The 27,176-nt window shown below is 42.8% G+C and overlaps 1 protein-coding gene across 6 annotated transcripts; it reads right to left on the bottom strand.

The window, feature by feature from the left end:
• Positions 1–1,671: 1,671 nt before the first annotated feature.
• Positions 1,672–26,952, bottom strand: LOC147896139 (splicing factor U2af large subunit B-like). 6 transcript variants are annotated; one of them, XR_015541935.1, is made up of 20 exons: positions 26,851–26,952; positions 26,160–26,356; positions 25,720–25,839; positions 24,928–24,995; positions 24,253–24,323; positions 24,123–24,167; positions 11,190–11,249; positions 9,297–9,357; positions 9,072–9,184; positions 8,764–8,879; positions 8,579–8,680; positions 4,700–4,775; positions 4,474–4,562; positions 4,326–4,389; positions 4,040–4,201; positions 3,833–3,914; positions 3,673–3,740; positions 2,313–2,684; positions 2,073–2,150; positions 1,672–1,981 (listed from the first exon to the last, which is right to left on the bottom strand). XR_015541935.1 is itself a non-coding variant. In XM_087383246.1 (18 exons), exons 1-18 carry the CDS (start codon positions 26,911–26,913, stop codon positions 2,547–2,549), a joined length of 1,695 nt encoding a protein of 564 aa, XP_087239372.1. In that variant the 5' UTR covers positions 26,914–26,952; the 3' UTR covers positions 1,672–2,546. The 6 variants fall into 6 exon arrangements, 1 of the variants encoding a protein (XP_087239372.1); XR_015541936.1 differs by having other exon boundaries at positions 2,385–2,684; XR_015541932.1 differs by having other exon boundaries at positions 2,073–2,684.
• Between the last annotated feature and the right edge of the window lie 224 nt (positions 26,953–27,176).

Below are 27,176 nucleotides of genomic sequence, written 5' to 3'. Positions count from 1 at the left end.
CAATGGAACGGAGATGGAAGTTCACCTTTGGGAATGGAAGGTCAATGGAATGAAAGGAGGTGATGGAGCCATGGTTTAAGACTTAGCCAAAATTTCAAAAGCCAATCAAAGTATGCAAGGTTAATTGATTAGCAATTTAAGAACCGATCAATGCATGTCCCAAAAGGACTCTCTCTCTCTCTCTCTCTCTCTCTTGCAACAACGCACAGATTGCATACTAACATTTGACATAATTAAAATCAACTATCAACCAACCCTTCGTCTTCCTTCAAACCCCAACAAAGGAGGCTATGAAAAGAGAGAGCATTGCCCAAGGATACTACTCCCGATTCCATACCTCAATACCATAACAAGGTCAGAACAAGTGCAACATGCAACAATAGTGTGGAGCAAGGGGTGGTCTCCACACTCCTGGAGGAGGTACCCAATCTGGGCGAATCTAGACTTTGTTGATGATATCTTCAACAATGTGCTCTGAACAGCTCCACATCCAAGTTACAATAGCATCTTAATCGTGGAAGCTACACAATGGTGATAAATGTTTTTGCCAACCGAATGGTGATAAATGGTTATGACAAAAAATGGTAATAATTGGTTTTGCCCAAAATTGTATGCCAACCTTACTTTGGTTATTAAATAAACTATGGTGCATTCTTATTATGCTCTATCAAAAACGAGTTTAATATAAAAACGAGTTTTTGAAAAGACTTCAGTTTGTAAATTGTTCCTCAAGTGTAAAAGTTAATGCAACAAAAACCAACAATGAAGTCCAGCAACGTTTCTCACATCACCACTATACTCACAAAAAAGCAAGAGAGTAAAATAAAAAGGTTTCTAGAAAAGTTGATTTGTCTCTAATCAAAATGTTAAACATAGAAAATTTGAAATATACCAACTAATTTCATTGATATGCTTGTGAAAACCACAAAACATCCTTTTTAGCTATTATTTCTTTTCCTCCAAACAATTAACCCTAGCCTGACGAATGTTTGTATTATAAACTAACTTCAATGTTAATTTAAAATAGACTACCCAACATGTACACTATTATTTGCCAAAAATGATAGAGAACATCTGTACCGCTGTCCTATAATGTTTTTGTCCATCGTCATCCACCTCCAGATACAATAGTCAATGTGGACACTTCTATGTGACAGTTTCATTGAATTAATCAACCACTATGCGCATACACCTTATGTGATAAGCATCTTTCCACCAGAACGTTGCAACCACAACATCCAGAAGTTAGAAGAACAAAGTCCAATAGCATTATCGACAAAAAAATGGTGCATAGATTTAACTATAAGCGGCACTTTCATACAAAAATTTGAACGTTTTTTAATTTGAGGGAGTCTGATCGATACTAGTAAGCAGCATCATCAAAAGCCCTTAATATGATTTGCCCCCCTTTAGAATAGCTCACAAGTTAAGTACAAGTCCCACCCTTACACAGCAAGTTTGCTTCCTCTGCTTAAATATTGATAGATAATAGTGAATCACTGCCATCAGTGAGAAAAGATTCAATATGTGTAAATTATGCATGTCCACTGTGGATCGGACCGGCAAGGAGGCAAGTAATACTCATTCAAACTCATTTAGGTCTTCATAATCAGAAAAACACACACGACATTCAACCATGCATTATACCAGGTAGGGGTTTGCTTCAAATCAACATTAAAAGTGCATTCTGCTTGCATTCCACTTGTACACCATACTTGTTCCACACCAAGCCTAATCTAAAGCCTGTGTTTGGGGGTTAGAGAGTTCAGATAGACTGGTTGTGTCATTTGATATGCATAACTAATGCTTTCTTTTCATAGCCACTTTAGTATATCCAGACTGACACTATTATGATGTAAACATTTAAAGCTGCCCCATCAGAAATTACTTGACCTCCCCTTCAAAGCTGCAATTCCTCCTCAACTAGAAAGGCTGCATATTCTAATAATATCCAAAACCTTATACAAACTGATTTGTGAACCTACATCACATTAATCACCCCCCAAAAATAAGTATCTTAATACAGACAAAAAAAATCAAGCTACCGCCCAAGCAATAAACTGTCCTCTTACGAAGGATTGCTGTTGCATAATCAGGTTCTGTTGAAGCTGCTACCGCTGTCTTCTGGATCAATCCAGCCTCTAGGCATTCTTTTAACCTCATCACAGAAGAAAAAAAGAGAATTCATGACAGTAAGAGACATATAACCATTCAGAAGGGCGAATCACTGAGAGCACATAAAATGTGCCTTTACAGAAGGTAAGAACCAATCATTCAATGGTCCTCTTCAGATATTTGCACATGAATATCACCTTTGACGACTGAAAAATGAGAGGACCTCCAATGGAAAGCAAGTGACACAGCAAAACGTAGTAAACCAGCACCTTGGTGCATTAACAACGTTGCTTCGACGTTTCCTCGAAATGTGCTGCCCACATCATATGCTACAAGACCCGGGAACCTCGAGTTGATATTTCCTCTGCTAAGGGGGAACACGTCCTCTTTCCAATATTTGCTACAATTAAGTCCAAGATTTCAAGACCAGATCAACCATCAAATTCCCCTCTTTCAAATTTGTCTTCTGGATAATAGACAGCAAGAACAGTATTGCCTGCAAACTTCCTCCCATTTAAGGAAGCCCTGGACTTTCCAGACCCTTGTGTGTCGGTATATTCTACAAAAGCCTGACACAATTATGGGACATTATAAGAACAACGAATTTGTTTCAAAAGTATGTCCTAAGCCTTGAAAACAAAATCTTCATAAACGAGCAGCAAAAATGCCAAAAAGAGAATGAAACGAGCAATTTCTCTAAAGAATACCAGCTAAATGCAAACGTATGTGTAGGTAGCAAACAATTTGCTATGACATCCCCACCAACGCCTAACAGTGAGTGTAGACCATGGTATAAACATATACTCTCACAAATACAAATCCATACTCGAGCATCCATTTATACAAAGGTCGTACTGAATTTATATCAGCACTCCAGAGGTGAAGGACGAAGGCTAACACTAAAGGAGAAGGCTAATCAAAAAGTACTCCACGTTCAAGCTACAACTGCTTGTGAAGACTATACGATTTCATTTTAACTACGTTATGAGGACATCTATTTAGCTCCGATGTCCTCATAACATAGTTAATGTTTGAGAGGTTTCAAGACAGCTCCGTAGCATAATTTTTAAAAGCAGGAAAATATCTGAACCTCTCTAAAAAAATCCTAAAATCTGTTTCTGCAGATAAAGATAAACCTGTGAAGAGAACAATTCGAAAAATGGTAATAGCCTTCCCATGCACAAGGCCTGCACACTCCAGATGTTCAGACATTCTACGGTATTTTGGTGATCTAATGGTGATTTTGCTTAAAGTTGAATCAGCAGCTGCATTATTTAAATTGCACAGTATTTAACCTCTAGCGATTCTGTAGTTAGGAATCTTATCGTGTGAATTTTTCAAGCGCTCAATTTATGGTAGTTTCCCACAGGACATACAATCAGAAGACACACCAGACGCTTGAACAGAAAAGGACTTCCAAGAAAGGGCGACAGAATCTCAATGTCCACTCTTAAAAAATGATAGAAGGGTGTCAGATTGTCAATACTTAAGTGAAGGTAAGATCAACCTATTAAAATTTCCCTGTTATAATTTCAAATTGCATTGCAAGAAACTCACCTTCCCCAGTCCAGGAACTTCCTCTCCTGTTGGGCTTGGACGAGGAATCACAAGGTTGACGACATTGCCTGGAAGAAAGAACAAATGAAGGATTCCACAAGTATAAAAGTGTACAACAAGGGTAAAAGAAAGGATATTGGGGCAACTGGCTCGTACTTACCATACTTCCCACATTCTTCTCTGATGTCTTCATAAATATCTTCAAACTCCTGGTCATCCTTCAGCTCATCCACTGACACCAGCTGTTTGCAGAAGGTAATTAGAAGCCGAAACCCCCCCCCTCCCCCCCCCCCAAAAGCCTAAATAGAAGGGGCATTGTGACAGCTATATCAAAGCAAAGTAATTAGTCCAGAAAGCAACACCATACTTGAGTTAAGCACACAACTCTGGTTGGAACTTCAGTAGCAAGAACCCCATTTCCCATGCCAGACATCATTCCAGACATCAATCCTGTTGAAAGACCTGTCATTAAACCCTGCATTCCCCCAAAAGCCATTGCATTGGCACCAGTGGCTTGCAGAGCAAGCTTCTGCATTCGAATCCCAATGTCAGATAACTTTGAATTTCCAATCAGTCTAGCTTAGCACTTTTTCATAAATTTGAAGCTACTTTGTTGAGAGGAAGCAAGAGTTTCTGATTCCAGGAAAAATAACCTGCATGGCTATTTGCTGCTGAGCTTGCAAAAGAACATTTGCTTGATCCGGTTTTGCTTGACCACTGCAAAAGAGGAAATCTTTTTAGGGTTACACGTCCAATTACACAACCAAAGAAAACAGAATAGCAACAACCGCTCATCTCTACCTTTGTGTTGCGCGTCTGACTGTTAGAGTCTTGTCTCCCATTTTCAGACCATTTAAGGCAGCGCAAGCAACATCTGTGACTGCCGGATCCTGCTACCATTGCCAGTTAGAAGTGAAGATGTAGATAACAATATTAAACCCTTCCTACATTCAGGGCCACTAATAAGTCATTCTATAACTGAAAATGACCAAGTAGCATTTCTTGAAAGAACTAAGACGCAGTTCACCTGATATACACAGAAGGCATAGCCCTTCGAATTTCCAGTTTCCCGATCTTTGACCAAATCAAACCCACGAAGAGGGCTGCACAAAGATTGGAGAGTAGTGTCAGGGGAGACATATGCAATGGGGATGTGAATGAAGAGAGGCCTTGGCATTCCCTTATCAAAGTAACACAGGATGTGCCTAAATGCAGATAAATTATCTAAAACGTAATATCTGATCCTGATAAAAAAGTGTTGAAAAATGACACTATCACTTCCCAAAACAGAGCTGCCAAAAAAAGGAAACAATCAAATGCATGACAAGGACAATCGGACTTCTCATCATTGTAGAAATATCTGAGAATATGAGAGATGCAAAAGAATTTGACCTGCTCCATCTCTATGAGCCTGGAAGCAGGATTGAATACTAGGAACAAATCAGAACACAGGGACTCCCTTCCACAGATTTACTTATTTTAAATTTTAAAAAGCGGAAATCAGCTATTGAAGCATCTATGGGATTCCTTGTAAGAAAATGTCATCAACCATAAGATGCTTAAAGAAAGTGATAAATACCCATAAGCTGAAATCAGCTATTGAAGCATCTCTGGGATTCCATTTTGATAGGAATCTATCCTTGTAAGCAAATCTCACCAACCATAAGATGTTTAAATACCCAGACATAAACTACTGTACAAGAGACAATCAATTATAACTAAGGCCCGATCACAGGTAATATTAGGTTCTTACTCATTAACAGTCATTTTCTGCAGTATTTGGGCAGGCTGCTGAAAAAATGATGTGCACTTGACACAACATATGATGAAGGCAGAAACTTATTACTGGTTGTGCCCACCCTTTGCAGACCACAGATTCCAAATGCATAATTCTGACTCAAATTTAAATTATGCAGCTGACTCAGGGCACGCCTCTAACAAAGGGTGTGAAACATGTAAATCTACAATTTAACTTCTGTGATGTTTAGGTATCACAAGGAATGTACCACTTAGTGGTTTTCATGGATGAGAGTCGATGGCAAGGAAGGGCTAAGCTGTATTGATACTCGTTTTAGGAAAAACTTTGGCATGGGCCTGAGGATGAGTCCCAAATGACTTAACCGCTCCGATTGTGTTAAGATCAGGAACTCGACACAAGGCTTGTTGAAGTTGGAATATTTGTCCAAGAGAAATGGCCTTGTTGACAAGTGTACAGAAAACAAAGATATTGCATGTGGGGTAAAACCTTAGATAACATTGCAGTTAAGCACAGATGTCCAAAATCCTCTATGCTTTTGGTCCTGTGCATGTACCGGCCCGAGTATGTTGTTGAAAAATGCATAGGAGAAAAGAGAAAATGGCCCCGTGTGAATCACATAATGCTAATTCTCATGTCATACGTAGATGGTGTGGCTTTGAGGCAGATATTCAGGAAGAGCAGTAAGTCTAGTACAATTTAGAATTTTTATTTGACAATGTAGAGAAAACAAACATAATATATATTGACAAACAAACCTAACCGATGCTATTTTACAAGGTACGAGTGATAAGCACTAATATTCTACCCACTCCCGACGCACGATTGAGATAACAGATAGAGACAGGTTGGAAACACGACCATGCTTTTGGAAGAAAGTTACTGAGGATCATATGCTATCCTCGGTAACTTTCTTCCAAAAATGGGGAATTGCCCTCAGGTTCTTTGAATGCACAGGTTCATCTACCTCCTCAAGATCCATAAATGTCTAAATAGTCAGGCTTTCGAGGCTAGGTCAAGGTTCCATAAGGCAAAGGTAAATTTATGTAAACCGGTTGGGCAATGACTTCGTTAGAAGGTTTGACAGATGGGAAACGTCAGATCTCGCAACTACTGTAACCAGCCTTTGACTGACAAAGGGCAGTGTAACTGACACTATTATCTCACAGATCTGAAATACAGCCAAATTGAACCATTGTCATCGCCCACAGGCAAAACTTAGAGCATATAACTTCACAGCATAGCATCATTGAACCATTTAAAACAAGGGAGGCTAGAATGCCCCTACTTCAAAAGCATGCAAAGTGACACCTGTTGGCCCCAACACTTGGCGCCCCTTGCGGTATTTATTTAATTACCGGTTAGCTCAAATACAAGGGACTCCCTTCAAGAGCTCACCTGCAGGTACAACCCAGTACAATGCCAACCAGTGGTTGTGCACCTGATCAACTCCCAGTGCTATTCTCTTGATTCCCTTCGATAGCCATGCATAAAACAAATAGAACAACCCGACAGCATGCCAAGCAATGCATCCACATAGATCAGAGCCATAACTGAGCCCCAGGCTTGCCACTGCACCCCCAGAAAGAGAGTATCACAACCAGTGCCCCAATTCTCTCCCGGGCCAATGGCAAGGCATCCAACCTTGCAGAATCTCAGCAAGAATGACAGTAGCATAGCGCAGAAGGAGAAGACAAGAATCCAGCCAACAGAAAGAGCCTCTTTCAGCACGAAACAGCCCCAGAAGTTGGTTGAACAGCAGACAGCAGACTCTGGTAGGAGGGAGCTGCCTATGACTGACTTCCAGCACCAGAAAAGATCAAGAAAGAGAGGGTCCAGCAAGCTGAAACAGATCTGCCATGATTGCGTCCACCAGAATGAAGATTCCAGCCCACAAACACCTCAGATCTCAGTGCGCCTTGCACCAGACAGGAGCTAGAAGTGAGGCGTCCAAGAATATGCCCTTAGATGCAAGAAAGGAAGACTTTTGTCACGAAGAAAGTCGAGAAAACCCTCAGAAAAGGCCCAGAATGGAGGCGTCCAGGTCCAGGAAGCATGCTAGCAGCAGAGAGCACCAAGGGGAGGAGAACTGTCGTGAAGAAAGCTCCAAAACCCACTTCAGCCAGCCAGAGAGGAGCAGCAAAAATCCGCCATCTTTAGAATGAGGGACTTCTGGTAGGGGAGAAGACTCAAAACAGCAAGGAAAGGAAAGGAAGGGCTCCAAGGCCTTCCAGGGGCTTCCAAAGGTGACACCCAGGTGCCACAAGGCAAGCAGAGAGGCCACACAAGCTCCACACACAGACACATGGCAAAAGAGGCGTGGGAATTTAATGCCCCTAAGGGGGTCAGTTAGCAAACCATGACCCTAATGCTTGAAACCAATGACCCTAGTTTGTAGGATCTCTAGGGGGACCCCACTGAACCAAACCAATGGCCTGAGAAACTGGAACCACTCTACTAGCACTAGGAGTTGCACTTATTGCACATGAAATCATAGGTACTTTTTGGGCATTAACTAAGCCCCTAGCCTAGCACCCTAGGCTGAATTCAGTGACAATTAGGTTGGACACTTCACCCCATCACCACCACGTCCCCATGACAATACCCCTCAATTGACGAAATACGGGCTTACCTACCACACAAACTCACAGGAGGACTCAGGGAATAGATCAGCCCCTACAAGCATCAGTCAATCCAAATCTAGACTTGGAAGAACAAAAAAGGGCAAAAACAAAAAACAACTAGTTCTTTACGAAAAAGCTCATAGACGATGTGTGTAATGGGAAAACTTGTGTAGCATGAAGATCATGTGTATGGCCCCCCAAAAGGCCAGCAAATGGAGCTTCTAAAGACATGGGATCATATGAGGGATCATATGACACTGCAGCGGGTATAATATATTTGCCATAACCGTTCCCCATTTTATTACCCCTCCATAACCATTCTAGGGGTTTCAGTCCTCTGGGGACACAGGTTATGATCCCAGAATAGATTACCATTCTAGATCCAAGGAGCAATGTCTTATATATATCAGCTGTATAAGCAGCTGCAAATTTAAGTGCCATGGCCTGTTCTAGAATTAGCATAATTATTAATGTCATTAATGTTATTGGGATGAGTCGTAATCCTGTAGATAGGATTACAGCATACCCAAATGATTCCAGCAGCTCCTTTATCTGCACTTCAGTAAGGTAATAAGGAAGACCACCAACAAAAATTTTGTCAGGTCCATCAGCACCACCAGCAGAACTCCTGAAACACCAAAAAGTTGACCTCAGAAAGCAAAGAGATGTTTAATGCAACGTTTATGCACACCATTTGAACAGAAAACTTACCCAGGGGTAAGTCCCACAGCAGCCAGATTCAGATGGGGACTTGGCTGACTTGGACCGAGTGTGGCAGCCAAGGAGGGATTGTAATCACTGGGCCTCCGAACTCTGACAGACATACCCTGCCAAAAGTTTGCCTCATACAGATAAGCCACGTAAAAATAAAGGATTCACACACACACACACACACACACACACACTGAAAGGAAGAATCCAATAAAGAAACACAACCTCAGGACGTGAAAGAGAGAGAAAATGCTCCATGGCACCACACACACACACACAAAAACAACAAGACATGACATGAAGAACACCTCAAACATGATGCCATCTAGTGCCATGGCATTACTTGCTTCTTCTACAGTTCGCATCTCAACAAAGGCAAATTTCTTCTCGTGGTTGATGTAAACGTTCACAACTGCATCACCTGTAGGCACAAGCATCACAACACCGAATCATGAAAACGTGTCTCATTTTCCAAAGTCCAATATATAAGCCTTCCCAAACTAAGGCCAAATCCTCATAGCCAGAATGTATACCTGGTCCTGCTGTGTTCCCGCCAATCGCTGACATGACCTGGCTGAAAAATGTTGCAATTGTCTGGAAAAAGAATAAATCATCAGTTGCAAAGTCTCCCTAGTACACAGAAACCACAGCCACAGTGCAACAAGAGATTACAGTACTAACAAAAGGAAGACTTTTTGGTGAACCACGTCATCTTTGTTAAACTAACACATTCAGCTTGCTTGATTCCAAAGTGTCGTAACCTTGTTTTGGATATTTAAAACAATTTGAGCAAGATTATCACTTGCGAAAAAGTGTGCATATATATACCTTTGTAAGACTAGAACATATCCAATCGTACAAATTTATAATTTTTGTTGTTCTAAAGTCCAAAAATCTACACAGAAAATAAAAGAGAGAACGAAAAAGAAGAAAAAAGAGGTAACAATTTTTTTTTGAAAAACAGAAGGAAGACAAACTTAGCAAGCAAAGCAACACTTATGTCATCATCAGTGCCCAAGCATAAGCAGCTATAGTGGGTTTCTAAAGACCCGCGGAGTCTCTTAGTCTATTGCTCTACCTCTAACCAACAAAAGTTCTTCTGCAATTACTTAGCATGCACCCGTGACAGTCCCATACAAATTGGACACAAGGGGGGGAGGGGGGGAGAATGGAGATGGGGTGAGGGGTGTCAATGCTCGACCCTCTCCCTCTGGGTTAATTCTTAGTTGCTCACCTTTAAAGGTCCCCAAAGGAGTGGCAGGGACTACTTAAGATAGGTCATGACAGGAAGTATCTAGATCCATGCAGGACCACCCAACTGCACACGAGGACAATGTATGTAACCAAGCCACGCCCAGAGCCAGTTTTGGGTCAGTGAAGGCCAACCAGCAGGTCGTCCCCATGCAGGCTAACTTTTGAGAACCACCCTGTCAACCATACATCAGGCGATAAAGCCCCAGCCTCAGCCCTATAAGCCAGTGCCTTTGCCGTCATCTTCTTCACACTGAACCTCCTGGAGTCTAGATCACGGAATTGAAAATAGCCTCCGGCTCACCATTATTCACCTTTGGAACAGCAAGGAAATCAATTGCAGCATATTGTTCTCTCATGTGTGCATAGCTAACTTGGTGTTGTTTTGATCAAGTCTGTTGGATGTGAGGAGAAATGGAACAAAGCTGGAATGCAAAAAAGCAAACAACAAGCTGAAGAAACTTTAGTGCACTTCCAAATAGTAATGAGAAAGTAGAAATGGTGGCCTATATAAGTGTCCCAAGTGGACTAGATGTCCTAACTAGGCCTAACTAGCCTACAAGGCCATATGGGACTAATTGGCAAATCCATGGTATGACGGAAGTACCCTCCATACATCTCAAGTATACCTTAGAAACTGAATCATGGTTGCACATGTCATCTGTGATGGATATAGCAACATATCATAATCTACATGCTTGTGTCTTAGCCCACATGGTTTGGTCAATTCTTACAGAAGGAAAGGGACCTCGAGTCAAAAAGGCAAGGTCCAAATATTGATTCAGACATTTAGACACCCAATCAAACCTACTAGATTGTATCTAAGCCTCAATTATTCAACTAGGCCAATGGAGGACAGTTTGGACTGCAACCTAATCCACTCATAATTCACACAAAGGCACAGAAACATGTCATAGGCCAATCAAACTCCTGCTAGGTAATGTGATACTACTGACCATGAACATATAAAAGTGCATAGACAGATTTCATAATCCTGGCCATCTTCTCCAAAACATAGCTTAAAGATGAATTCTTCCCTTTGTGATAAACTCATTGAATTTTTTGTTCCATTAGAAAGTCCATCCAAGGAGTTCCTTGCTTTCAACAAGTCCCGTTTATCATGCACCAAGTTGATCTACAATCCCCACATAATAAAGCAGTGAAACAAGGGTAACCTGTTCATTTGCTAGAGGAGGTAGACCTCCAACATAAACCCGTCGTGCATGCCTTGTCGCCTGCCATCAATCAAGAAAAAAGAAAGGTAGCCTGGTCTGAGAAACCATGAGAATTTTCAAAACCATGTCATAAATGTTTCTATAGATTGTGTTCAAAACAAAAAAGGTAAGGGGAAACAAGTGTTTATAAATTTGCATACACTTAGGAGATATAATTGCTAAGAAAACATCAAGCATGAATCACCAAATAATTTCTCATCATTCACAGGACTCACGTACAGGAATCTATTATCATTCAACCTGGGTAAACTAGATATGGAAACCAAACAATCTATCAGACATGACCAAGCAGTGACACTTCACAAACAACTGTGTGGGGAAACCCCTGTTCAATTTGAACAACGCATCCAGTGACGAGATATAAGTTAAAAGGGATAAATACCACAAAATAAACACAGCAGTAAAGCAGTGTAACTCCTGTCTTCAAAGAATCACACACACACACACACACTTTTTTTTTTGTGAAAACTAGTTGTCATTATATTACAAAAAGCAGTCCCAAAGAAAGGGAGAAACTGCTACAAATATCAAAAAAACTCATTATATGACAAGTCCCGCACGTGTAGACAATCATACAGTGATTTTCGTAACGAACTGATATTTGACAAGAGAAGGATCACCAAAGACCCTATGATTTGTGGTCCTTCCATAAGGTCCATAGTGCCCAGTAAAAAAAAGATCATATCCCTGCCTCATAGGATGGAAACAAAACAGCCAAACATTCTTCCCAACACACACACACATATGCACACACGAGCACTCAAGCTCCCCCCAAATTGCCATGGGAACAAAACACAGAAAGCAAACAAATAAGCCTCCTAAGTGCCCCCAGCTCTCATCTCTGTGTTCCATATTAAGACCCCCACTGCAATGCAAACAGCTTGTATTTGCTTCTCCATGGATGACTTTAAGAGAGGAAGTTGTGTAAGCATCCCACAACATAGCTCACGGGCAAAGGCCAACAAGAGAAGGCAGAGAGCCAAATCGTAATTGCAAAGCTTGAAATACAACAATATACAAGCTGTTTCTATTCTAGTTTGCAATATGACTCTTTCCACCTACTTCCCCAAACGCCCAAATTGAGGTATATATTACGCTCTACATTTTTAGAATAATGCATTAGAAGCACTAGATGCTAAGATCATGTTATGGTTCGAGTCTAAAATCCACCAATGGTTCCTGACCTTTACTTGTAAAAGAAAACTACCTTCAAAGAGCTTTGCACACAAATCATAAACTGCATCATCTTATCCATAGAATTCTCATGGGTTGTCAACCTGCAGTTGGGGAGCATAAGGAGAAAGGCTCCTCTTTTGGAATTCAGCCAAGCTTGACCTTGCCTCTAGACTTATGGTAAGGTTAGTTGGCCATGGCTTGGTTTGTATGATCTTGCTGGTGCTGTTCCAGGGATCGTATCACTCAGCTCAACAGACCTGTCAGGAACTTTTTATGGATGACATCGAATTTCAAAAATTTCAGTTTCCAAAAGAAGCCCTAAGTTCCCACCTTTTCATCTCTTCCACTCTTCTATCCTCCTTTCTCTAATCTGCCCCCTACCCTTTTCTACATATTCGGTGCAAAGACTGACTTTAGGTCATGCCCTCACAAGATCTAACCCTATCGAAACCATGGTCTAGAACACAAGAATCATGTGTAGGCAACTCACCACCCAACCATGCTGATCCAAACTCGATCAGCCCCACCAAGTCCAAGCTAGAGAGCCTTGCGGAAACTGCCAGCCTTGCAAGCCAAATCTCACCCTTGGCATCCCATACCGCCTTGTGAACAGCCACGCTGGTAGCTCCTAGCTCTGCTCCCTCTCTGGCCAGTTAGCCCTAGCACTCCCTTTATAGCCTCAAGAAAGAGTGCTTGCCAAGAAAAGCACACGAGCGCCAAGAAAAGCGAAAAAGAAATCCTGCTAACCCATGTTCCCATGGATAGTACTCTAGCCCATCATCTACCTGCCTGTCCCTAGCGTGCACATGACATACTACCCTTTCTCAAAGAGCTCACTCTTGAGCTCATAAAAAATCAGAAGTAGTGTCAACTTGCTAGAAACAACTCACTATTGGTCGAACCAATAGAATCAAGGAAAATCCTACCAAGACATCCATCTGCTCAAAAACATCAGATGAGCATGAAGTCCTAGTCAAAAAACAACATTTCTATCAAATGAATCAACTAGAAACTCTACTGACAATGCTACCGATACCTTAGGCACAAACCATAACATCTACGGAATGCGATCTCGAATCAGGAGATGTCCCCTCCAAGCCACGAGCTGAGCTACTGGCACGAACTCCCAACCAGATCCTAACCAGCTTGGTGTCCCATACCACCAGGTGGCGCTGTGAAGCTTGGGATCTGCTATTGGGCCTTGGGCTACGCTATGATGTAGGCGCGCGTCCGCCTCTCAATCCAGGATCAAACCTAACACCTGCGAACGAGACTTGCTCCCATCAGTTCTCTGAAAACTGAATCTCTGGGCCCCTTGTATAGACTCGGGCCCCAAGCGCCAAAAATAGCGAAGACCTCTAACTGGTTCGTATCCTTGCCACTCAACTCGAGAATCAAGCCTGCCTAGCTCTAAGCCTTCCCAAGCTACCTGAGCTAGTCTTGTGTACACAGTACACATCAGGTACCAATCCGTGTACATGACATACTTCCCCTCCTCTAAGAACTCACTCCTAAGTTCGCTAAAAAACCCGCAAATGTCCTCTGGAGGTTCTGTAATGTCTCTCACGTTGCATCCTCCTCAACACGATCCTTCCACTTGATCTTGTATTCCGTGATAATTCTATTACGAATCTGTCTTTCACGAAAACTCGTAGTGGCCACACCTAGTTCAGAATGCAGTTAGATCTATGTGTTTAGCATAGATGCAGATTTGGTGATAACCCGTACGCAAATCAATCTTAGTAAAATACTTCGCTCTGGCCAAATGGTCTATCAAATCATTGAAACAAGGAAGAGGGTATCGATTCCTAATTGTCACTTTATTCAATCGTTTATAATCTATACACATTCTCCACAAATTATCTTTCTTCTTTCTTAAGAGGACAGGAGCTCCCCAAGGTGATTTACTTGGGCGAATATAGCCCATATTCAAATAATCCTGTAGCTGTAAAGCTAACTCATCCTCCTCAAGCTAGCTCATCCTATAAGGTGGAACTCTAGTAGGTTGAGCCCTAAGTACCAAATTTATGCGATGATCTACTGCCCGTTCTGGAGGTAAACCTTCCGGCAGTTGAGCAGGGAATACATCCATAAAATCATCCAACAACGTTCTCAATTCACAGTGTTCAAACACGCTTAAATCATTTTTGTTATTAACAGAGACAACAAATGAAGAAACACCCATTGAGTGATCACACGTGCTATATGGGGTTTTTACATAGTGAACCCCCTGGGGTCCAAGTGTGGTCAAAGGTAATAACAATAGTGAGCAGCTTGAAGTTGAGGGCTACGGATACAACTACACAGAATGACATCTAGCTGCTAATCTCTAGACTAGTAAATGTATGTATCACGTATCACATGGAGCAAATCTAAATGAGACTTGTCCATTGTGCATGCACAAAGAGTACCACAAAGGACAATGGGCTTATGAGCTTGTAGAGATTGATCAAACTTTCAGAGATCGATCAAGCAAAGGCAATAGAGCATGATTTTCCAAGAAAAGATTCTTTTTGGATCCCAATTCTTGAAGTTACTCTTGAGAGATTACACATTTGTGCCCTTCATGCTACATTAGAATAATTGAAAAGCTGGTGCACCTATACATCATTAATGCATGTAACTTGAAGCCCCAAGGAGAGAAAATGATAGAAAGTACTGAAAATATTCTTTTAGATATGGGACTACACTATGGCCAAGTAAAGATTATAGAAGATGAGAAAGATATAGAAAAATAGGTAATGTTCCATGTAAGGCAAGCTTTAGTGGTGTCAAGACTTTAAATTTTCTTTCTATAGAGAAAAACAATGATAGGCTCATGTGTGTTGATGAATTTGATGTATTGAGAGAATTACACAATGCCTATTGTGGACAAGGAGAAAGGGGGAGAAAATATTGAAAAAGGCTAAGTTTGGTTAGCTCTTGATAGCTTGGTACCCGATTACAAAATAAAAGGGTTGATGAAGGTGATGTGGAGCCTTTCATCAATGTTGTTAATGACTTTTGCATCAATATGGAGATCATATGTACCTATTGAATGGTTACCGACTTGCTAATTTGTTTTCTTGTTTGGTACACATTTATATGCCCAGGCACCATACATGGCATGACATTATGGAAGCATTGCAGTGTGATCCACTTAGGGCATGGAAAGATATAATTGGCAAGAATGTTTCACGTATAATAGAGCGACATAATATGGGGGTGGTAGAACTAAGACAAGTCCGGTGGTTCAATGGTGGTACATGCATATTAAAATAAGAGCAACTACAACACTAGCATTCAAATAGTCCTTAGTGTCCCATACATTGCGAGATGTCAGTGTTGAATGTAGAAGAATAATATATAATTCATCAAATGCAAGATAACAGGAGAGACATTTCAAATCGAAGAACTACTTGCAAGCCTCATATTTGGACAGTGTTAATGGCTTCTCCTCTAATTTCACAACTAGGTTCTCATTGAAAACATCAAGCGGACGAATTACCATAACATAATAGATTGTGTCTCCGGGATGAATGCAGCCAATTAATGTGAATGTTAAAGAATCGAAATGATCAGTTGATCACCCCGGGTATTCAACCAAATAATGTCAAAAGCGTCAATTGGACTTGGATAATGTCGATCACAGAGTCAACGATAAAGGTAGAGGTCATGAAAGGTGGCGTGCAACTCATCATAAGAATGGTGCATATGGGTGGAGTCAGATGATGATAAAGAAATGCACACCTTGTCTTAGAGCATCTAGATTGGGATTACTAGAAAGCTTTTTTTGAGTGCATTACCAATCAAGCTTCAGATTCGCAAATAGAGAAAAAGTGTAAAGCTGAATGAATCAATAAAGTTGCTTTGACAAGTTCAAATTGATTGTACTATGAAAGATTTAGGGAAGCAATGAGAGAATTCATATCATTGATTGTAGAAATCATGGGGGGAGTCACATATTATGCAACGCATGGTAATCCTTCTTATATTGAAAATTTGAGCATTACCCTTACGTCAGTTCATGTTGCTAACATCATGTTCATCTTTAGATCATATTCTTTATGTGCACACACTATGGTTTGTGGAGAAGGGGGCGTCTCTATTCATTTGGAATAATTAGTTACTTGAAGACATGGACAAATCACACTATAGAACAAAGGTATCCTACTTCCAGAACTCAAGGCATGGTGGTTGTATCACCCATAAAAAAGTGCCTTCACGAAATGTTTGACTAGTTTAATAGATGTTTGTTAGCTAGGACTCTCAAGAGTGGAAGGCAATGGGAATCAAGAATTGCAAAGCTGGTTCATCTTTTGACAAAGATAAGGAGATATCCTGCTTGGAATTCATCCACAAGGAGTCGAGGAGTTGCACTTTGGCTGTAACATAGAATCAACAAAGGGAGCTGGTTCCATAGGGAACCTGAATCTACTCAATGAATGAAAACTATTCTATGATGAAGAAAGTGAACATTGTTTGGATTCAATCAATTTTTCCAAAATTTGCAAAGATCGATGTAGTTTGGCCCACCCGCGCACACGTGTGTGTGTGTGCATGCGTGCGTGCATGCGTGTGTGCGTGCATGTATGCATGCATGCATGCATGTGTGTAGGCATGCGTGCGGGCGGGCGTGTGTGTGTGTATGCGTGCGCACACACGCACTTGCATACACATGCACATAGCTCTTACTTAAAGAGGGGCTAAAAAGACTCTCTTAAACAGTGAACTTAAACTCAAACTTCACTCTTGTGGGGGTCACTGGGATAAATATGTGCCTATCATGTGAGTGCATCAGAAGGACATTTTTCATTTTTTGGAGAGATTTTTATTTACAAAGGCTATCACCTAAAGGATTTGGGAAAATTTTTATAGATTTGAATATAAAAGGGATGTATATAAGATAGGGGATCTTACATATACCACTTGAACACATTCGTATATAAGGTCACGATATAATGAACCCATAGGGACCTCACTCTCAGTTCTTATGACAAGAACTAAGAACACTTCCAATGCAAAGCCTTCAAGTGTAGCCCTCATAGCTCTTACTAAGATAGCACGAGCAACATCTTAGCCTTCTTCCTTGAGCCTTGTCCCTTAGTAGTATGGCATCCTCTAAGCATACCCAAGAGTATTCTCCTACATTTCCTAGCCCCCTCCAATGTCCCTTGTTCCATCCCCTCCACCATCCCCTCCATCCACCAAAATAAACCTACAAAATACTTGTATACCTAATACACATGATAGCAAGAAATAAGGTAGTTCTTGGCCCAATCCACCCCCCCTAACCCCTATTGACAATAATATTGAACAAAAGGCTCACAAGTCAACCTTGTACGAGTACTTGGTGGTTTCGTCATAGTTTCTATGGTAGGGCTACGTGTACTGAAGTACTAAGAGCCGATTCCAGCATTGCTGCTTCAAGCATAGACAGCTTAAAAAAAGGCTTGATGTCAATCACCATCGAGAGTACCCCACCATAAAAGGTAAGTAGTTGTAGAGCAAACTGACACATGAGAGGAGGAAGCACAAGATAACCAAAGGAAAAAGTTCAAGGTGTTGGTTGACATCGCGAAAACTGATGTGGCACGGGTGACAAGGTTGCTTACAGATGCTTCAACGTAGCTAGCAACAAGGTTGCAGACCCCAATGTTGTTGTGCACCAAAAAGCCCCTAAGGTAAAGAGGAGGAGGCAAATGGGCACAAAAAATCTACAAGAGATTCGAAAGTACCAAACTAATGTAGAGAAGCTCATCCCTTATGCTTCGTTCGAGCGTGAGGTCTTGAGATTGCACAATAATACAAGAGTGATGTGGAGTTTAGTGCATGTTTTTTGAGGGCAATACAAGAGACCTCAGAACAGATGCTTACTTGGGTTCTATATGACTCTACTCTATGTGATATCCATGCAAAGAGAGTTATAGTCATGGAGTTAGGCATAGCACTAGCACGATGCATCCAATCAGATCCATCTCTTATATTATAGATTTTCTCTTATCTTTGTTTGGCTTAACACCTATTTTAATGTAAAAATATATAGAATATAATTAAATCTTTATGGTTTTTCCATCTATTTTTGGAAATTTGGTTTTAGGTATTCATCTAATTTATCCTTAAAATACCCACCCCTCCCCAACCTACTCTTACCAACTATCTCGCACCCGCCTTTCCCCCTCCCTCGACTATCAGTGGCCTAACTACTAACTACCCTGACTATCCCGCCCTCGCTACACTGACTGGATTTCCCCTCCCTCTGACTAAGCCGAAACTAGCTATTAAACCTCCCTCCTCCTCCGGTCTTTCACCGGCACACCCTAAACTATCTCGTGCTCTCACTGCTCCAACGGTTACCTTCCTAGCTACTTTGCCACTTGACATTGTTATAGATTTCCTACCCAAGCTTCTGGCTTCCTACTCCAACAACCATTATGGTCCATCGCCTACTCTGTCTCCTACCAGTAGAATGTCACACCAATGGCTCTCAGAGTTGTAACAATGTGCATCCTCAAGAGAAGAAGGGATGATGACTAGAAGGTAACAACATAATCATAAAGCATTAGAGAAGTTTTAACCTTATGGTCAAAACTTTATGAGAATCAAAACACACTAATACACATCATAATCAGAAGTGTTTATTATATTCCGAAGCTGCATCGCAGATACAATAGGTCCCTGAGAAGAGGGAATATTATCACACTGAATACAAAATTGGGTGTCCTTATCCAAAAAAGAAAGGGTATGCTCTTTCCATCCAATCCGAATATCGTGGGTTTTAAACCACTCTATTCCGATTAACAAGTCCACATGTTCCAAGTGCATGACATAGCACGTAAGAGCAACTATGTAGTCTTGAATCCGGATAGAAAGTGCTTCAATCTTGCGATCCCAAAACTGCTTCCCAGCTGGAAGCTGCACCTCGTAGGTGTGATCGCTAGGTATCGTGGACAGCCCCATCTTCTGCACAAGTTTGTAATTAACAAAGTTGTGAGAGCTGCCCGGGTCAAAGAGAATGTGAACTCTTTGGTCCCTAACTTCTCCTTAAACTCGGAAAAGATCATGGGAACCAAATAACGAATTATTAAAAGTGCAATTTTAAAAAAGTGGGCAGGTAATGACATTTACAAAAATACATGTCATCAAAACTTGATTAGCTCCCTTAGCTTTGGTACCTGGACCCGCATGGAGCTTCGGTCCCGGTGCTTGCATCTATTTCTTGTGCTTAGGACAATCATTCCTAGTGTGGCCCCACTCCTCGCATATGAAGCAACGTCCTTCTTTCTTTAGCTTGCGCACAAATCTGCCCGTAGGGGAGGAGTTGCTACTGCGATAAGCTCTAGAGTGGGGGTGCGATGCTTTTCGAGGGCTCAGCCTCTAAGAAAGCTCCCCCCTCCTAACTTGGAGGGGTAGTGCTTTTTTTAGCATCCAGCCCCCCCCCCCCCGAATTCACGTAGCCTTGCTTGCGGCTTGTTCCAACCTATGGCGCACCCTCGACTCCCTCCTTGGCTGCGAACTGCTCCAGCCCTTGATGCCCTCATGGTCACTACTCAGCCCGCCATACCTGGGTTCAACTAAAGCTCCCCCGCAGCCCTAAGCTTCTCTTCTAACTACGCTTCTCTTTTAACAACGCTTCTCTCTTGCAATCTCTCTCCCCTGCAATCGTTCTCTACCCCTCCAAGTTACACCTAACTCTCTCTCACCTAGCGCCTCAGTTCAACATCGAACTCACTCACTCCTGCCTTCTCCTACCTTCTTTCCCTAATCTAAAGCCACTTCCCTTAACCGATGAGCCAATCAAGCACTTGCAAAGTAATGAACATGATTTTCGAAATTAGGGCATACCTGGAGAAAATTCGTCCAAAATTCTCGCAACAGAAGTTCCTACCTCAGGAGTTGGCTATGATACCAACTGACACGACCCCAGCACTCTTGAAACCTCTAATCTGCAAGCAAACACAAGAACACACCAAACGTGAGGAAACTAAGCAGCCTGCTCACCACCCAACCATGACATCTACGGGATGCGATCCTAAATCAGGAAATGTCCCCTCCGAGCCACGAGCTGAGCTGCTAGCACGAACTCCCAACCAGATCCTAGCCAGCCTGGTGTCCCATACCACCAGGTGGCGCTATGAAGCCTGGGATCTGTTGTTGGGCCTTGGGCTACGCTATGATGCAGGCGCGCGTCCGTGACTCAATCCAGGATCAGACCTAGCACCTGAGAACGAGACTTGCTCCCATCGGCTCTCTGAGAACTGAACCTCTGGGCCCCTTATATAGACTCGGGCCCCAAGCGCCAAAAATAGCCAAAGACCTCTAGCTGGTTTGTACCCTTGCCACTCAACCCGAGAATCAAGCCTGCCTAGCTCTAAGCCTCCCCAATACCTGAGCTAGTCTTGTGTACCCAGTACACATCAGATACCGATCCGTGCACATGACACACCAAGATGTAGAACTGAACCAGAAGAGGAGTTGTTGAGGTCGTTATAACTATTCCAAGTGCTGGAGCAGAAGTGTAGGTGTTCCAAAGCGCAACAGCAGGTCTGAAATCAACAAAGCAGTAGCTGTAGATGCTCCAAGTGCGAAGGTAGGTCTCAAAATTTGTAAAGCGGCTCAGCAAGACAGCTTCAAAATGCAAAGGCAGCTGTTCAAGGTACACCGAGGTGCTGCCGCAGGTCTTCAAGCAGAGAGTTGGCTGATGTATATGTGCTGGAAGGCCAGAAACAGCCCTGAAATGCCTCTGTTGAAGGCGGCTATGCAGCAGTAGCTCAGAAACACTCGGAAATGCCTTCAAATGACCTCAAACTTCTACAAGCGATGCGCACAGATGGTCGGCTCTGCTGCAGCAGCTTAGAAACCCTAAATTTGGTGATGAAGACAGCCTTGCGAACCACACGTGAACGCGCCTCTTGCAGGAACTGCCAACCAGCAAGCTATAAAGGCCGAAGCAGCACCCAAAGCTCGAAAAGGTCTCGTATGAAGGCGGCAATGGAGGCGGGCTGTCGACAGGCAGAAATGGAAGCAAACGGCTGAGGGAAGGAGGCAGCTAGAGGCGGAAATGAGCAGGCTGCATAGGAGAGGCGGCTGAGCAGAGTTAGGATTTAGGGTTTGTTGGAGAAGATGATGATGTGGCAGGGCGGGCTAGGGCAGGATTGACCTGCTCTGATACCATGTTAGAAACATGGTGGGGAGAGAGAGAGAGAGAGAGAGAGAGAGAGAGAGAGAGAGAAGGTTAGGGTGTGAGGAAATGATGCACAAATGAAGACATGATGAAAGGCTTTCATTCATTCATCAAGTGTGACAAGACAAGTAAGTGCAAGCCTTATATAGGCTACTCACTCACACACTAGCACCTAGTGCATATGGGATAAGTCCCATGATGACACGTGGCACTCACACATGACTCACACAGACTAGTACTAGATCACCTAGTACTACACACCAACACTTCACACAAATACTCTCTTTGGCTATGATCTCCAACAAATTTCCAAAATAGCCACTAGTTGCACTGCATCCTAGCTCCTCCCTATCACGCCATCCCATGCTTAATTTCCTAGCCTATCCACGTCCAATTCACATCACCCTATCTCCACGAAACTCAACATCCTCCCATTGTTTCTACTCAAGAATGATTTGCAACTAGATTTCTCCTTCCCATAACAAACTCGTCTTCTCTCTCTGACCCCAATCAGAATTCTCAACGACAACCAACTACTAGCTCTTCTTTTCCCAGATTCTTGGCGAATTTCTTTCTCTGGTTCAATCTTCCTCACCACAAGGATCCTCTCTCTCCAATCATGACGAATTCACATCCCTAGCTGACGAAATCACAAGCTATGCAAGATCTTCAGCAACTGTGAATTAGATCCATACTTGGAATTCACCACTCCATCATACCTTGTGTCACTTCAACCACGATCGAGATCATCCACTATAGAGCAACTCTAATATCATCTCACGCCCTCACAAGATCTATCCCTATCAAAACCATGGTCTAAAACACAAGAATAATGTGCAGGCAACTCGCCACCCAATCATGCTGACCTAGACTCAATCAAGCCCATCAAGCCTAGGCTTGAGAGCCTCGTGGATACTGCCAACCCTGCAAGCCACACCTCAACTTTGGCATCCCATGCCGCCTGGTGAACAGCCGCGCTGGTAGCTCCTCGCTCTGCTCCCTCTCTGGCTGATATGTGCGATTATGGTCTTGGCACTCCCTTTACAGCCTCACGAAGAGTGCTCGCCAAGAAAAACCAAGAAAAGCACACAAGCGCTAAGAAAAGTGAAGAAGCAATCCTGCTGACCCATGTTGCCACGGATAGCACTCTAGCTCGTCATCTGCCTACATGTCCCTAGCGTGCACATGACACTTTGGTTCATTGCACAAAGAGAAGATGACGTTTTGAATGAAAATTTGAGTGTGGGTGAACTCCACTTGATCTCTACATTTGAATTCCACTGTTCCAGAATTTCAACAAAACTTCATCATGGGTGCTTTATATTTTGGTCAGCAACAAGCGCCAAGAAAAGCCAAAAAGCAATCCTGCCCTCATTCTCTCTCTTAATCTCTCCCTCACTCCCTCCCTCTCTCTCTCTATCCCCTCCCTCCCTCCCTCTCTCTCTCCGGCCGTCCCTCTTCTCTCTCTTAATCTCTCCCTCTCCCTCAATCCCTCTTCTCTCTCTTAATCTCTCTTTCTCTCCCTCCCCTCTTCTCTCTCATTTCCCATTCTCTCTCTCTCTCTGTGTCGGCCACGGCCACCAAGAGTTTTCATTCTCTCTCTCTCTCTCTCTCCCCCTCTCTCGCTCTCTCTACCTCTCTGTCGTTTTCATTCTCTCTCTCCCTCTCTCTCTCTCTCTCTCTCGCTCCCTCTCTCTCTCCCTCAGTCTCCCTTCCCTCTTCTCTCTCTCTCTCTCTCTCTCTCTCTCTAGCGGCCACGGCTGCCAGGAGCCCCTCTTCTCTCTCTTAATCTCTCTCTCTCTCCCCCCCCCTCTCTCTCTCTCTCTCTCTCTCTCTCTCTCTCTCTCTCCCTCTCTCTCTCCCCCCCTCTCTCTCTCTCTCTCTCTCCCCCCCTCCCTCCCTCCCCCCTACTCTCTACTCTCTACTCTCTACTCTCTCCCTCTGGCAACCACGATCGCCAAGACTTTTCATTCTCTCTCTTTCTCTCCCTCATGTTCCCGCAGATAGCACTCTAGCCCGTCATCTGCTCGCCTATCCCTATCGTGCACATGACACTTTGGTTCATTGCACAAAGAGAAGATGATGTTTTGAATCAAAATTTGAGTGTGGGTCAATTCCGCTTGATCTCTACATTTGAATTCCAATGTTCCAGAATTTCAACAAAACTTCATCATGGGTGCTTTATATTTTGGTCAGCAAATTGTTATGAAGCTTAATTTTGCTCAGGATAGATCCCTATGCATCTACAAATACCTATCCTTTATTGTTTTGTCATTTGTTAGGCTTTGTGGCAGTCATCTTGATCTGATTGTAAGAAAACACAGTTCTGTATTTTGATATGAAATGGGACACAACCTTCCAATTCTTCAGTTTAGAGAACATGCTAAAATCCAAAGGAAATGCATTATGTGCCTGGTGTCTTGATTCATTTCTGTATCCCAAAGAGGGGTGGAAATCTCACTTAGCCTCCTTTCCTAAACAAGACAAACATAAAAGCCACCCTTAAAAAAGCATAAAAGAACGAATTCACGAACCTGCTGTGTCATAGCTTGCATAGGCATCGTCGACAGGGTCCCAAACTGCACATGAAATTTTAAATTACAGCAACTTTGATATGTAACTCCAGACATATAGATGAAATTTTAAAACCCCAAACCATCTTACTTGAGTCCCAGCGAATGGAAAGGCACCAGGTAGGACAGCAGGCATTGCTTGAGATGCTCCAGCTAATTGACCTGCATTTTAGCAAGTGAGTCTATATAACGCTTCCCCACGTAACAGCATGCATGTAAGGCCGCAACCACTCGTACTGTCTGGCTTCAAATATGTGAATCCAAAAAATATATCATGGTAAACTACTTGATATCCTTGATGTGATATAATGCACAAGTATAACATAAGTTCCTTCTAAACTGCAATGACCTAGCTGTGAGGACCATTTTCAGAATTGGGGGAGGATGTGCATGACTACCCAAAAAAAAACAGAGTTGTTGAGTAAAGATGATCAAGGATCAACCGACATAGGTGTATCAAATCCTCGTTGTATATAAGACCCATGGTAGGCACGACCGTGTAGAGGTAGAAAAGGCCACGTGGCTCAGGATGCCTTCCGCACTTACAAATCAAGTAACAACAACAACAAAAAAGACAAAAACCAGAAGACACCAGAAAAACAGAGGGATTTCCTCAGTGCCAAAGCATATATATCTTGAAAAAAACTCTATGTATATGCAATTCAAAAAATCAACAGAATAATAGCAGGAAAGAATCAACATAAGTTCCCGTTTAAAGGCATGCACTAAAAACGATTAATGTTCTAGAGAAAGCATAGAAGCACACCTGGTAGAGCAGTCCCAGGGATTACTGCAGCACCAGGTGGAGCCATATCAAACCCACTTGCCCGCTTGCTGCAAAGACATAATAATATAGATTCAAATGGAGAACATAACATTGAAACTCTTTAACGAAAACTCTATCATAAACTCTCAAAAGTCTTAACATTACGTAAAGTGGGCAGAATGCAACTGCTCGCTATTTCAGTGTCACTCATGCAAAAAATATGCACAGAGAGTATTAATCGAAGACTTGTGCAGTAATCTCAAGGTTTAAATGCACTGATGGCTCTACCAAATTCCATTTTCAATTGATGAATACAAAACCACCCAGGTCCCCTGGCTAGACTCCAATCAGAAGGACGTTATCTTAAAAGGCAGACTCGAGCAGAATGGGCACTATAAAAGCAGACAATCACATGTTCCTTCTGAACGGTTCTTCACCCTATAGATCATGTGCATTCTGTAGCTTAATTCATTTCAACAACATTTCCCATTCTGTAACCTTACTTCATGCTACATTAGGTTTGACCAGAGCCGTTGGTATTTCATTATACATGTCCCTGCAAGGAACTTACAACCTCCAAAAAAAAGTCCGCATTAAGTTACCAAATGGAAACTATGTAAACTAATCATAATTTGTTTTTGCCAGCTCAGGATCATCATAATCTGTATGCACAACCCCACGTCATGTGAGAGATTCAGTAAAATGATCATTTGGAGTTTATGGGTCATCGTTTTGACAAGCCGTCAGGATACGTTCTGCATCTATATTCATGTGGTACTTCAACAGAGATACCTCTTTCGATCTCGAGATCGGGAGCGTGACCGTGAGCGATCCCTAGACCTTCCCCTCGAAAAAGATCGAGCTCTATGCCTATGCCTCCTCTCTCTGTCACCATCATAGTCATGATGTCGCCTGCAAACAAAGATATCCAAGTGTTCCAACATCAGGGAAAGATACATGAAAAGGGACTTGCACGCAACTACATACGCACATGTGTGCGAGTCTGTGCATGGGCATCTATGCAGACCTTTGCAGACCCTTTTTTTTTGGGAGGGGGGGGAACGTTCTGTGCAAGTGTTTGAGGGAAAGGGGAAAAGGGGAGGTTTTGGGGGGGGGGAGAGAGACTATGAATGCGCAAACACTATCATAAACAGTTGAACGATAAGTCACGAAGATAATTAGAATATTAACATAAGAGCATGTTTAAAGTGGCGCCCTTAAAAACTAGATACCTATCTCGATCTCTACTCCTATCTCGACTCCGATGCTCTCTGTCACGGCTTCGATGACGATCACTCTCATGTTCTCTTTCAAATCGTTCGCTTCCGCCCCTTCCACGATCCATGTCTCTGTGGCCATGTTCTCTCTCCCTTTGCCGCTCTCTTCCTTGACTTCTTTCCCTGTCTTTGTAGGAATCCCGCGATCCTCCCTGTGTCCAAGAAGGCGATTAGGTCAACTTTAGGGCTAATATGAAAAAGGTGCACGTAGACGGCTGATTCACAAATCTTTGACACTTACAATGTCCGAATTCTGAATCTGTCGATGAAGAGTGATGAAAATGCTTCTACTTTTCTTCATTGAAGTGATGTGTGCTTACGCACAGATTATGCCTCTCTTGTTAATATATCTACGTAAAAAACTGACATCGTCCTTCACCACAGAAAACAATAGAAAATGGCAGAGCGGAGGATCTGGAGGGGTGGTTTGCTGCTGGCTTTCACAGGGGTTTAGGGGAGGGGTTTCTGAAGCGCTGGTTTCCGAGTTGTTAAGGTAGATGCGTGAGGCTGTGGCAGACCGTCGAGATAGAGCAGAGGCAGAATTGACAAATCCAAGCAGCAGCGAGGCGAGCGAAATCCGTAAGAAAGGCAGGGAATCGGCAAGCAACCCTGATTGGCAAAGAGAGACGGCAGGAAGAAAGCTTACCTCGTGACCGTTTTCCCAGTGACCTTGCTGCGGAGGTGCCCCGTATTCGCCATAGCTTGCCATCGTTTCTTGAGGAAGAACAAAATACAGACCACAATACAGATCAAGCTAAGTATAGGAGAAAGTCAAGAGTTTGCCTTTAAACTAGTGGGTTAGTCACCACTCTTAGGCTGCATTCACACCACCTGCGCGTGCAAGCCAGATGGCGGCTAGGCCTCGGCTGCCAAAATCACAATCGGCATCCATCTCTCGTCGGCTCCCTGCATTCCACTCCACTTTTCTTTGCCTCGCTCGGGCAACCGATGGTTCACACCACCCAACGGTCA

The sequence above is a fragment of the Dipteris shenzhenensis genome, chromosome 12 (assembly GCF_047967505.1).
Source record: "Dipteris shenzhenensis isolate YYH24624 ecotype China chromosome 12, Dip_SZ_1.0, whole genome shotgun sequence".
Classification (NCBI taxonomy): Eukaryota; Viridiplantae; Streptophyta; class Polypodiopsida; order Gleicheniales; family Dipteridaceae; genus Dipteris; species Dipteris shenzhenensis.
Note: the sequence above shows the minus strand (reverse complement) of the source record. Positions and strands in the feature narration are given on the sequence as shown.

Coding starts and splice junctions, on each gene's coding strand:
- LOC147896139 (XM_087383246.1), bottom strand. CDS start 26,913: ATGGCAAGCTATGGCGAATACGGGGCACCTCCGCAGCAAGGTCACTGG. Junction 24,324..24,927: donor CCCTGGGACTGCTCTACCAG/GTGTGCTTCTAT, acceptor GCTAAAATGCAG/GTCAATTAGCTGGAGCATCT. Junction 3,741..3,832: donor AGAAGAATGTGGGAAGTATG/GTAAGTACGAGC, acceptor TCTTTCTTCCAG/GCAATGTCGTCAACCTTGTG.